This window comes from Myxocyprinus asiaticus, chromosome 20 (assembly GCF_019703515.2).
Source record: "Myxocyprinus asiaticus isolate MX2 ecotype Aquarium Trade chromosome 20, UBuf_Myxa_2, whole genome shotgun sequence".
Taxonomy (NCBI): domain Eukaryota; kingdom Metazoa; phylum Chordata; class Actinopteri; order Cypriniformes; family Catostomidae; genus Myxocyprinus; species Myxocyprinus asiaticus.
In genome coordinates this window covers 17223078-17235668 of record NC_059363.1, presented here as the reverse complement: position 1 = coordinate 17235668, position 12591 = coordinate 17223078, and the positions used below count along the sequence as shown (strand labels likewise).

Here is a 12591-nt window from a genome sequence, read left to right as displayed (position 1 = left end):
CGATTCATTTGGATTACACCGTAAAATATGTGCATGAAAAGATAGAGATAGGTTTACGTACTGTAAATGCTCTGCTCACGCAGAAAACACAGTTTCTATATTTCTCAAGCTGTATAAAAATGCGAATGCAAGCAAGTCAAAAGAAAATCTGAGAAAATGTAATAATTTTTACCTTATACAGTATGTGTAATGCTGGTTTTCCTGCTCTCCATCAATTTTATGGTGTGTTTCGCTCTTAATATTACACTCTTGTGTTTCGTTGATAATTTAATTTCACAATACGAAGGCAAAACGTTATTTAAAAATATTTCACCATCACTTGCTGACATATTATTAGATATATAGGCATTAAGTATTGTTTCTACTTAAAAAAATCCCAGCCTATTACATTTTTATTTGTAATTTAATTCAGTATTCATATTATAATTATGAAAATGACAGAGTTTGTTATACACATGTGGGTCAGTTCAGCGTCAGCTATTCAGATCAGAATCTGATATGGGTTAGATATTTCTAACTAGACTGGCCTAGACTGGGATATTATGAAATGTAGGGTTGAAAGGGGCTAAAGGCTCTGCGGGGTAAAAGCCTCCTTTGATTTTATTTTCTCCCAAAAGACTAAATAGCAACAAAAACTAGCACAGGACTTTCCTAAACAATTGTCCTGTTCCATGAGATCATTGCATGTAATGTCTAAAGGTTGACTTTGAGGCAATTTAATCATTTTTTTAAATATTTTTTTTTAAATGTTGCAAATTTATGTAGCTAATGAAAATCTCTGAAATTATCACATTTACTTTGAGACAAAATACTTATTTATCATTTTCAGTTTTGTTCAAGGTCTTTAAATGAAAAGATTTTGTAATAACTGTTCAATAAGTGAAAGGGTAGTATTTTGAGTAATAAAGCCCCCCTGTTGCAGGGGCTAAAGGCCCCCGTAAAACACAATGTTTTTCTTAAATTAAACTTAAAATACAGTTAAATTTCCCCATTGAGCAATAACTATGTGCAATACACAGTTTAGTGTCTTTTTATATTTATCCAACACATCCAACCTCTTCTGCCATTTATTTCCTCTGGGGAAAAAAAAAACAAAAAACATTTGCACAGTACATAACAGATTTGTATTTACACTGTACATAACAGATTGTATTAGATTTGCACTACCCATGTGTATGTGTGTATGTATGTGTGTGTCTGTACGTATGTGTATAATTATTTTTTATTTTTTATTATTATTTATGTCTTGCTGCTGTTTTTGTATTGTTGTACACTGGACACCTCCTGTCACCAAGACAAATTCCTTGTATGTGTAAGCATACTTGGCAATAAAGCTCATTCTGATTAAGTGGGGCGAATAGATTTGATATGAAGAATTTTCAAAGTAGGCTCACATTGACTGATCAAATCACAATGGAGATTAATTTGTTTATAGAATACTTGATGTTATAAAATGCAAAAAAATTATTTTGAATAAGCATTATCTTAATTTGCTACTCAAAAAAGCATCTTGCTGTCTCAAAATGATTTGCATTAGTTGACACATTTTTTTCTTTAACTATTGTTCCTATATTACACTGTATCACTAAAGTGATATATGGTCTTTTATCCCATATGTGGGAGCTTTTTACCCCAAGTGTGAGGTGAAATGCTTCCTCACCACCTTTTAATCAAAACAGCCTTTTGTTATTATTTCTTTTCACACTAATTATGTTGCTCCATCGATATTTAATAAAAATAAATATTTTTACCCCAATCTTAATACATCTTGTAACCAGAAAAAACTCTTCTGGAGTTTTTTCTCCCACATTGTAAATTTCTTGGTTTTTTGTTTTTTGTTTTTTTTTTTTTTTTCGCTTTCAGTGGCATTTTTGCCCCAAGCACTGGTTAATTTCTGACCCTGTTTCTTATTAGTTATGCAAACATCATATTTGGCTGTGCCTTGATGCCTGCCTTTGTAAACTGCCTGCAAAGGCAGCGTTTTTGAGGTTTCTGACACAGCCATAGTCTCAGGAGGTCATATGAGTTTTGTCCTTTGACTTTGCTCTGTGGTTTTCAGCTGTGATTGGGGATCGCATCCTTCTGTTCTCAATGAAGGAGAGGAGTCAGATGTGTCAAGTTTACCTGAACAGGAAGAACCAGAGCTCACCTGAGCTAAAACGACACAGGGAGAAACTCACAGCTACAGAGATTAAGGTAACACACACACATTCATGTACCTCTCTCACGCCCACATCTAGTGAACACAGGCCCTAAGAGACACACATATGCTCTCTTCAATACACACATTAGCACATTTGAGGAGGAAAGGCAGCACTGCCTCTCCTGCTTTCAATTAAAAAGCCTTAATGAGGCTGGTCTGGCTCTTTCCACAGGGCTTTTAGCAGTAATAATTGCCTGGCTTTACTTGCTTTCTTTTACCGTTGGGACAGGTAGCACTGTGATTACTGGAGCTCCTCTCTAATGCACACCTGTGGGGAACATCAAGTCCAAACACACAGCACTCCTCTCTTTATAGAGCCATCAAATCCTGCACCATAATATACTGTACAGTATATGGGTAGATGACACATTAACATATCCATAATATTATTTTAAATCAACATCAAGATTTAAAGTTACATTTAAGGTGTTTATAATAGGCTTTTGTAGAGCCTGGAAGAACCAGAGCAAGTGCAATATTTTGAGTTTGGAGCTTAATGGAATTTAAAGTGAAGATTTATAGAAGTGTATTTACAGTAGTGTTGGGACTGAAAGGATCCTTACTAACTGGATGTTTTAAACTTAGTAAAAGCCCTGTAGTTAGTTCTATGCAGAGCACCTGTATATGAGTTGGAGGATGGGGTCAAGTCCATCTCCTGCTCTTTAGAGGAAGCAAAGGTGATCACTCCATTCTTTATCCCCCATCCCATTCATTCCCATGCTATCCAAAGAAACTTGTCTAAAATTCATAACGGAATTTACGAAAAGAAAAAAATCTTTATTTGTCGTCTTTTTGAAAGCATTAACCTCATTTTAGTGGGCCGGAGACCAATTTGGATGGGTCTGATTATGGACTAAACACAATACATAAATACATCAGGCTCTTAACACCCTCCGCACCCGAACATTATCGCATTACTGGAGCGCATTGTTGCGACGGCAGCCCAAGTATGAAAGCAATCTCTCCTGCGGTGTGGCTGGCTCCAGCAGCATGGCTCTGATAAGGGAAGAACCGTACAGCTCCCACCCCCCTGTCCTCCCTCTCGACACCACCCCCGCCCACCACACCCCCCTTTCCCAGCCCGGCCGGCCCCATCTACTGCGTGCTCCACTGGACTAAGCTTTGAGCCTAATCCTCCAGAAAGAGGGTCTGATTATTGCTGACCAGCAAGCACAGGCAAGATGGGGAATCAAGTTTTGGGGGGAGGGCGGAAAAAGATGGAGAACGAGATGGATGTCCCCCCCACACAGTCTAAATTGGTGTAATTTATTTAGGCATATTTCTTCATGTTATTTACATAATTTTTATTGTACATGATACTTTTTTTGTGTTTAACATTTTATTTTCAGTTTAATTTACACAAAATCAAAGACCTTAGACCTACTCATTTACGTTTGTAATAACGCAATTAGCTGGTCTGTCTAAACTGATCAAAAGATGAAAAGAGAGAAAAACAATAAAAAACACATTGCTGTATGTGCAAGTTCATCAGATTCATGGAGTTTGATGGTAAATTATACTTAAAGGATTAGTTCACCCAAAAATTCGGTCATAATTTCCTTGCCCTCATGTCGGTCCAAACCTACATTATTTTCTTTTTTATGCAGAACACAAAGGAGATGTTTTAATGAATATTGTGGTCTGTCTTTTGAATTTACTATTTTGAATACTATTATTTTTATGATAATTTTGGGTCCTTTTTTGAGTCACTAGCAACTACTATTGTGTGGACCAAGATATTCATTAATCCTTTTGTGTTCTGCATAAAGCCCCGTACACACATGCAGCGACTTCCAATGACAAAGCGACCTTATCTTATTCATTGTCAATGAGAGCTGACGACTTCCGGCGACACGAGCGACCACTGGCGACTAGATGTGGGCGTGGCAAGCGACACGACAAAGTTGAGAAAAGTTTAACTTGATGCAAATGAGGAGTGACTTTCGGGAGCGACAACCAATAGGAGTGAAGTCTGTGTCAGTGGAGCTCATGTCATCTGTCTCCTTTTGAATCGAGTGCAAGCAAGACAGAGAAGTTTCTGTGAGCGATTTTACTGTTCTATATGATTCGTCTGTAACCACATACATGGATATAATAAAAAATTATGCGTGGAAAAGAAATTGTTGGCAGTCTGAGTGAGTTTGATTCGTAAATTGGTAGTTCGTTCATTATTAATGATATGATGCATTGAGCACTGCTGCATTTCATATAAAAACACTCTCCCCAGCAGAATGTGCATTTTTAGGGACAAGAAAACATATTCCTTGTTAAATTATAATGAAATCGTAGTTTTACTAAATGCCTATTCTGTGATCATGTTTTCAAAAGACATGGCCAGTCGTGCAGTCCACCAATAACGTTAGAGTGACAGCAGTAGGAACGCCCACTAGCGACTTCACAGGACAGAGACTATCAACATCAAGCGATAAAGTCGCTGCATGTGTGTATGAGGCTTAAGAAAGTCATATGGGTTTGGAACAGCATGAGGGTGAGTAAATTACAACAGAATTTTCATAATTTTGTCAATATTATGACATCTAAAATGTTATGATTTGTTTAATGCTAAGATTTCGTGTGGCCTAGATAGAAGCAAGGTGAAGTTCAGGGTGAAATTATGAACAGTTTTTGTTACAGGCAGACTGTGGTACATTTCTAGTCCTGCCTATTGTGTGCAGATAGAGTTGTTGACATAAAGAAAGACTCTGTGTTTGCACTGTTGATAAGGCCTTTCAGAATGAAGTATATGGAAATGACTGCTATTATGCTTTTTAAATAGGCACTGGCTCTATACTACGAGGTGCATTAAGGGGCTGGGGGGGGGGGGACCTGCATGAAAACCTCAGTCCAGAAATGCTGAAATAGTACATGATATGCTGCGATATGAGACAAGAGTTTAATACGACAGCATAAGACAGAGGAGCAGTGTATAGTAGATAATATACAGTATATATCTATACTTCAGTGCTGTTGTTGCTGTTGGGAATCTTTTGTTGTTATTGCAGCCTCATAAACAGATAGTGGATTTAACATTCCTCCAAAGGAACTTAGAATACCTTGATTATTATGTCTGTGTTGAGGTTAGACAATATGGAGTGATTAAAGCTGTTTGTGCTGGTGCTTTTTTTTTTTCTGGAGTGCATCAGTTGCAACAGCAGGTGTGTCTCAGACAGGTATGGCTCATTTTAATGAAATTTGACAATCAGCCTTAAAGGGATAGTTCATCCAAAAATTTGAATTCTGTCATCATTTATTCACCCTAATGTTGTTCCAAACCTGTATGACTTTCTTTCCTTTGTGGTAAGAAAGAGGATGTTAGGCTGAACATTAGCTTCAGTCACAATTCACTTTCATTGCTTTTTTTTTTTTTTTTTAAACGGGTTTAGAAACAACATGAAGTTGAGTACAAGAATTTTCATTGAACAACCCCATTAAAATGCACTCACATGAGGCTTTGAGCTTGCAAAATTACTTCTGACCTTGCAACGGGATATGATGCCATGCTATAGGGCCTTTCACATTCTATAAACTGTAAATTCACTGGTCAGATTTCACCAAACTTTGGTACACAGCAAAATATGAAAATTTTTCTCAAATGCTTTTGTTTCTGCTATCCCATCCCATGTTCACATGCCTTTGAATAGAAGTGAATGGAGCTCAAAGTCTAGTCTGACTGCACTTTGACACCCTGTCTACACCAGACGCGAGCGATGTTGCATCGTGTCGCAACACCTTGAGGCTGTCTACACTTGGTGCATCAAAGCAAAGATTCTAAACCATTTATTTGTCTTGTTGGCTGAAGTAGCTTCAGCACATGCAGCGCAAAATAGAACGGGGCAGCCATTTACTGTCACCGTGACCCGACGAACCACCAGTGTAGACAGTCTCATTGATTAAAATGGTAGCGATTTGCTTGTCTAATCATGCCGCGCCACTCGCATCTGGTTCAGACAGGGTGTTAGTCAGCAGCGAAACACAGACGTGAGCATTAATTACTCTAGAACCCTGTAATTCAGGTGGTTTTGGGACTGATTTGGGTTGCCCAAATTATATTTTGTGTCTTGCATTTGAGATACAGGTAATGTGGGACACATTTTGATCATTTGTCATTGCCGTTGTTTTAAAATGTGATACCAAATGGCTAAGACACTCACAAAATACAATTTCTTTTTTTTGGGGGGGGGGGGATTTTTCCCCTTTTCTCCCTAATTTGGAATGCCCATCACGTGGCTTGTTGAGCGCGTTACCACGGAGACATAGTACGCCATCCACCGCGGCATCCACGCTCAACTCACCACGTGCCCCACCGAGAACGAACCACATTATAGCGACCACGAGGAGGTTATCCCATGTGACTCTACCCTCCCTAGCAACCGGGCCAATTTAGTTGCTTAGGAAGCCTGGCTGGAATCACTCAGCATGCCCTGGGATTCGAACTAGCGAACTCCAGGGGTCAAAATACAATTTCTAAAAACTGAGTATCACCACTACACCGTACAGAAAAACAAGAAATATGAAATACAAAAACTTAGTGTCCCATCTTACCAATTGTCCCACTTTGCCAGTATTAACCCCTACATTTTGTATTAAATGATTTCATTATTTGAATAATCTAAATAATCAATTTGAGTGAGCTCAAGCAAATGGGTTTTCAGTAAGCTGATATATTAAAGATTTTTCTAGATCAGTTTTGTCTTATTAATGCTAAGGGCCTAACAAACCAGTCTTTATCCCAGTTAAAAGGATAGTTCACCCAAAAATAAAAATTCCCTCATCACTTACTCACCCTCCATCTCAGATGTGTATGACTTTCTTTCTTCTGCAGAATACAAGCTAAGATTTTTAGAAGAATATTTCAGCTCTTTTGGTCCTCACAATGCAAGTGAATGGGTACCAACATTTTGAAGCTCCAAAAGCACACAAAGGCAGCATAAAAGTAACCCACACAACACCTGTGGTTAAATCCTTATCTTCAGAAGCGATATGATAAAGATCTTTGCACACCAAAGGAAACACGGTTATGAGAGGCAAATCGCAGACGAATGGCCCTTGCACATAGCTCTCGTGAGGCTATTTCCAGTCATGCCAGTGCAGCTCCTGTCTACTTGAATGGGGAAAGACCAAAATCTTAAAAACAGTTGGTCAAGATTATGAACAAAGAACATATTTCAAATCAGCAATAAAATTTGATCATATTGGAATCATAATTGTGCTTCTTTACCTCATATTACGCTAAAACAAGCAATTTTCCCAGCTTGTATAGCTAACGCGCATGCGCACTGATTGACAGGCGATGTCTGAAAAGGTGATTGGCTATTTTACCTGTAAGGTGGGACTTCCTTTCTACATCTGTTGACCGATGGGCGCTAGAGCTTTTTGGTTGGGCAGTCCAATTCCTCCCATTTATTTAAATAGAAGTGGCCCGTCTCTGCTAAATAATTTGTTACATGCCACTGCTAGGCATTCTCTATATACTTGTGTTAAGTACATTTGTTTAAAATCAATGCGTAAAACACACAAATACATGTATATAATGACTGTTGTAGCAGATGTTGTCAATTGGAACAATACTGATTGAATCTTATTTCATGTATATCTTGCATAATACAATTGTTTAAAGTATGTTAATAATTAAACGTGACAACATTTAAATTCTCAAAGAATCTATATAATGCGAGAAATACAACACAGATCTCCCCCAACAAAACCCATCTTCAGTCTGACCCATTATTAAATAATTTCATACTTGCCAACAACGACAGCACAGCTATCAATGACTGTTATAAATTGCACAGAAATAAAGATTTTGTGGAGACACCACCACATTTTTGGTATACAAAGGCATTTTGATACAAAGACATGCAGTGCACTGCAAGTACAGCATTAATATTATTAATGTTAGGTGAAGAACACAAGATCCATAAAGTTTTTTATTAAAAAGGTGATACAAAGAAAAATATGCCACGATATATGTTATAGTAGAGTTTGCGTAAGATTAAAAAGCAAAGGCAAAAATGCAACAGTATAGAATTCATTATGAAGACAGTCCACATAAGATCAGAGTTTTTTTTTAAAGGGTATGCAAGGTCTTAAAAACTGAAGAAAAAAAAATTATCATATGGGTTCTCTAATATGATAAAAAACAAAATTCAGTTTTTAAGACATTTGATGCAAATAAAACACATCTTCACTGCTGGTTCAGGATTTCTTTTGCGAGTTCCTTTAGCATTTAATGTTGGTGGTCGAACAGCTTGCTGTGCTTTAGCATCACCTGTTGTGCTGGTTTTGGTAACCGCAGCAGTTCCTGACACGTGATCCAAAGCTCATATTTTAATGGTCAGGGCATTTTATTGCCCGGTGAAGAAAAAAAAATTCATCTTTGCTTTGTTGGCACGCGATTTGTTTTGATTCAAAATGTTAATTGTGCTGAGAAATCATGACAAAGATTTGCGTTAGGTGTGAAAAGGCCTTAAGTGTTTGTGAGAAACAGCTCAACATTTAAGTCTTTTTACTTATCAATCTCCACTTTCACTTTCACAGTTTTCTGTTTGTTTCTGGCGATTCGCATTCTTTGTGCATATTGCCATCTACTGAGCGGGGGGAGAATTTATTATAAACAATGACTTAAATATTGATCTGTTTTTGAGTTTTTTTACCCACACCTACCATAATCACTTCTAAAGATATTAATTAAAAGATAAATTACTTTTATGCTGCCTTTTTCTACTTTTTGGATCTTCAAAATTTTGGTCACCATTCACTTGCATTGTATGGACCTACAGAGCTGAAATATTCTTTTAAAAATCTTTGTTTGTGTTCAGCAGAAGAAGAAAAAAGTCATACACATCTGTGGCATGATGGTGAGTATATTATGAGAGAATTTTAATTTTTGGGTGAACTATCCCTTTAAGGATATAATAAGATGAGAACAACCACCCAAATCTAGAGTGTAGGAAAGTGAGAGCGCCTAGAGATCTCATTAGCAGTCTGATCTGTGTTACACAAACATCATTCAAACACCCTCATCAAAATGCAGAACGATGCAGCTATTTCACATAAATGTAATGAATAAAATAAATAAAAGCCCAAATACAGTAACAATGCCCAGCTATGAGCTCAGGCACCATTGATAAAGCAGCATGCTACTGTAATGTGTTATGCAGAGGAGTGGAGACTGTTTTATAGATGTATATCTATATCTGTCTTTTTTGCTCCCAGGTATCAGTTGTGGACTTACCTGGCGGAGGGCGCCGTGTGGAGCGTCGGGTGGGGCTTAACCAGGCGCAGGATGTGGCACTGTGCTGGTGGCCGCTCTGTAACGAGGAAGTTAGACCTTGGTCTCCAGCCCCTAGTGCAACAGACAGGGCCAACCTGGTGCTGCTCGCATGCTCGGACACCTCTGGGTTTACAGTAAGCAGGCAAACACACACATTCCTTCAGGGCTGGCCTTGCACTTCTCTCCACGCTAATGTTTCTTTAGTGATGAAATTAAATGAGGTGGGAGAGCAAGACAAAGAGAGGAACAGAGGAGCATTGTGGACAAACTTCAACTTTAAGTTCAGTTAATAACCAGGCCGGGACCTCCTAAATAATATAAACACTTTTAATAATGCCCTCGCAATGCTCTGCTGCTCAGGGTTTCAGACAGACTATCTCCTTTTTACCTCTGTCCTTTTGTACCATTTTACGTTTTTTATTCTCTTCTGTCATGCTTTACTAGTCACCATTGTGTTTCACCATTGTTTCTCAATGAGCTGCTGTAACTTGCAGACTGTTCACTTGAACTTTTTCTTTACATGAATAGCCGACCTTTGACCTTTCAGCCCCCTCCCTGTGTAGCTAACACACTCTTGCTATAGTTGGTATTCTTCTCTCCTGTGAATCGGCAGTCATGTAACACCTACGCAGAGAAGTGTAAATTGAAAGTTTATTTCATGATTCTAAAATTTTTTACTTATAGAAAAAAAAAGATCCTAATAGAAAGAATATTAAGCAAGCGTTCTTGTGGTAGAACTGTAAGAACATGGTACAAGCAACGTCAGGTTGTTGGTTCGGTTTCCAGGGAATGTACGTATTGACAAAAGCTTTGCTCCAAAACCTAGTGAGCTGCCTTGCTGTTTATGGCCTACATAAGCTGCTGCCTTCTAAGGCAGCATCCTAACTAACTCACAAGTAACTGATTGGAACGCTTCACACAGATACGGGAATCTCAACTGACAGTTGTGCTTTAGCATGTTGCTAAGCTATGTCACAATACTCTAGTAAGCATGAAATACATAATACACACATATTAAGATTCAAAAGTAATCAATTTTATATCAGATCCATACTGAATAAAATGTGTTTATAATCAACATTTTTAACACATCCTCGGATGACAAAAAAAAATAGCATTCTGAAAAAAAGTAGCATTCTGGGATTGCCTTCATATGATGTGACCTTAGAATTTGGCTAAAATGAGGTATCAGAGCCTAAATGTACAGTACCTCTTGCACTGAAATGCTCTGAAAGTCGCTTTAGATAAAAGCATCTGCCAGATGCATAAATGTAAATGTATAGAGCTGCAAATAATTGGAGAACTTTTGAGTTGTTATTGAACATTCTCCTATCCAGTCATCATTATTAAAGGTCTTCCTGATCATTTTGGGCCCAGAGTTGTATAACATTGTAGTGAGAATTACCCTGGCACTAATTGAATTGAACTGGGCCTCACACAAGACACCAAAGTATGTGGTTTTTGATCACACTTCATTTAAGGTGTATGTGTGTGATTATTAATATCAGACGGCCCCTCCCTCCATCCTCTGGGCACAAGCTAAGGAGTTTCACCTTAACAGTAAAAGAATGATCCAAATGGAACGTTCAATAAATTTAAATTATGTAAACTGGAGGGAGTTGGTCATCTGAATAATCTGAAGGATTCGAGAGCAGCCTAACCCTTTAGAGCTCTCCTGTATCATCAACACGAGGAACACACCATTGTAATAAAATTAGTTTTACTTACAAAAAGATAAACAGGAATAACTAACAAAAACTACAAAATGGTACTAATATGTTAAAGAATAAAAATAAATGAATAGGTAAATAAAAGTGCATAGGATGGAAAGATGCAAGTGGTGGAATTGGATGTAGCAATGGCAAAGTATGACTATTATCTTATGAAAGATAAATTGCTGTTTCTCTTAAGTAATAGGGTGAAAACCTTATTTCTGTTGAAACAAATAACTTTGCTAGACATTTGATACACAGGTTATGCAATCTAAGGAACATTAGATAATCATAAACTGATAGTATACACTAATGCCAAGGTCTCTGGAAAGAGGTTAAGTAGTGATATTTACATTCTCCTTGACTGATCGATGAGTTCGGTGATGGCGACGTCTTCCGCTGGGGCTCAGGGCCACGTTACAGTGGGGAAGGAGCTGGATTCTGTTTCAACAGCCTTGGACACGAAGGAGCTGAGGAATGCTGATCTTCTGGAAGCACCGAGAGGGTTCTTGCAATCTGGAACATGCAGATATACAGCCCTTATTTCGGTGCAAGATTCATCATCTGGAACACGCAGATGCACGAAACTTGAAGAGAAGGTTTACTCGTCAGAGCTAAACCTTGTCGCTGTAGTTTTCTCCCTGGTATAGGGATTCTGAACTTTGTGTTGTAATTGTCTCTTGTAGTGAGACTTGGTATTTGGTCAATCTACTGTCTTTCGGATGGACACTAAAAACTTTGGGTGATCTGTTATCCTCTCTCTGCCTGTGAAGCGGAGACTTAGCATGTTGGATGGTTTGTATTCTGTTACATCTCCTACCACTCAGGCTGGAGATTCAGAATGTTGATTATTATCCTTTTATTGCTCCCAAACTTGAACAGCCGGGAACTAAGAACAGAGAAGTGTTATAGAAGTATATCCTGTTAACGACCCGCTGGATGGGGACGGAGGATAGTTTTATACCTTACTGGTGAGAAGGAGATTTCAGTTTGGCGCTTCTTGTTTCAGGGTTATGATTGGCTGTTGAGATCAGAGTGGGCCCACACAGTGTGGCTCACCCTCCCTTCTCTCTGTGTAACTCATTTGCATAGTCTAAGTTTCAGAGTTAAAACAGTGTCTTTAAAATGTTATCTATGCATTGTCCTTTTCCAAACCTCTTCAAAAATACTCTGAAGATATAGAGACCAAACATAGATTAAATATTACGCATGCATTACTTTATACCACCATAGTTCAGTTTGTGCGAAATAATGTGCTAATTGAACAACTGCAATTTACATAAACAGTTCTGTGAACAAACATGGAGTGAATGTGATGCAGTGTCCATGTTAGGAGTTAAAGATTTATTTAAAGATTTGTCTTTGTGGCTTCTTTGTTTCAGCTTTTGCCACATGGTAAGTTA

The 12591-nt window shown here is 38.0% G+C and overlaps 1 protein-coding gene across 7 annotated transcripts in view; it reads left to right on the top strand.

The window, feature by feature from the left end:
- The window catches only part of wdpcp (WD repeat containing planar cell polarity effector), a 114845-nt gene that overhangs the window by 67499 nt on the left and 34755 nt on the right, over positions 1-12591 (top strand). For all 7 annotated transcript variants that reach the window (XR_007892149.1, XM_051645803.1, XM_051645805.1 and 4 more), the window contains 2 exons: positions 2060-2196; positions 9419-9610. Coding sequence is in view for 6 of the 7 variants with exons in the window: in XM_051645803.1 (XP_051501763.1) it covers positions 2060-2196; positions 9419-9610 (329 nt within the window). In the remaining variant the exon portion in view is untranslated. The remainder of the gene's footprint in view (positions 1-2059; positions 2197-9418; positions 9611-12591) is intronic.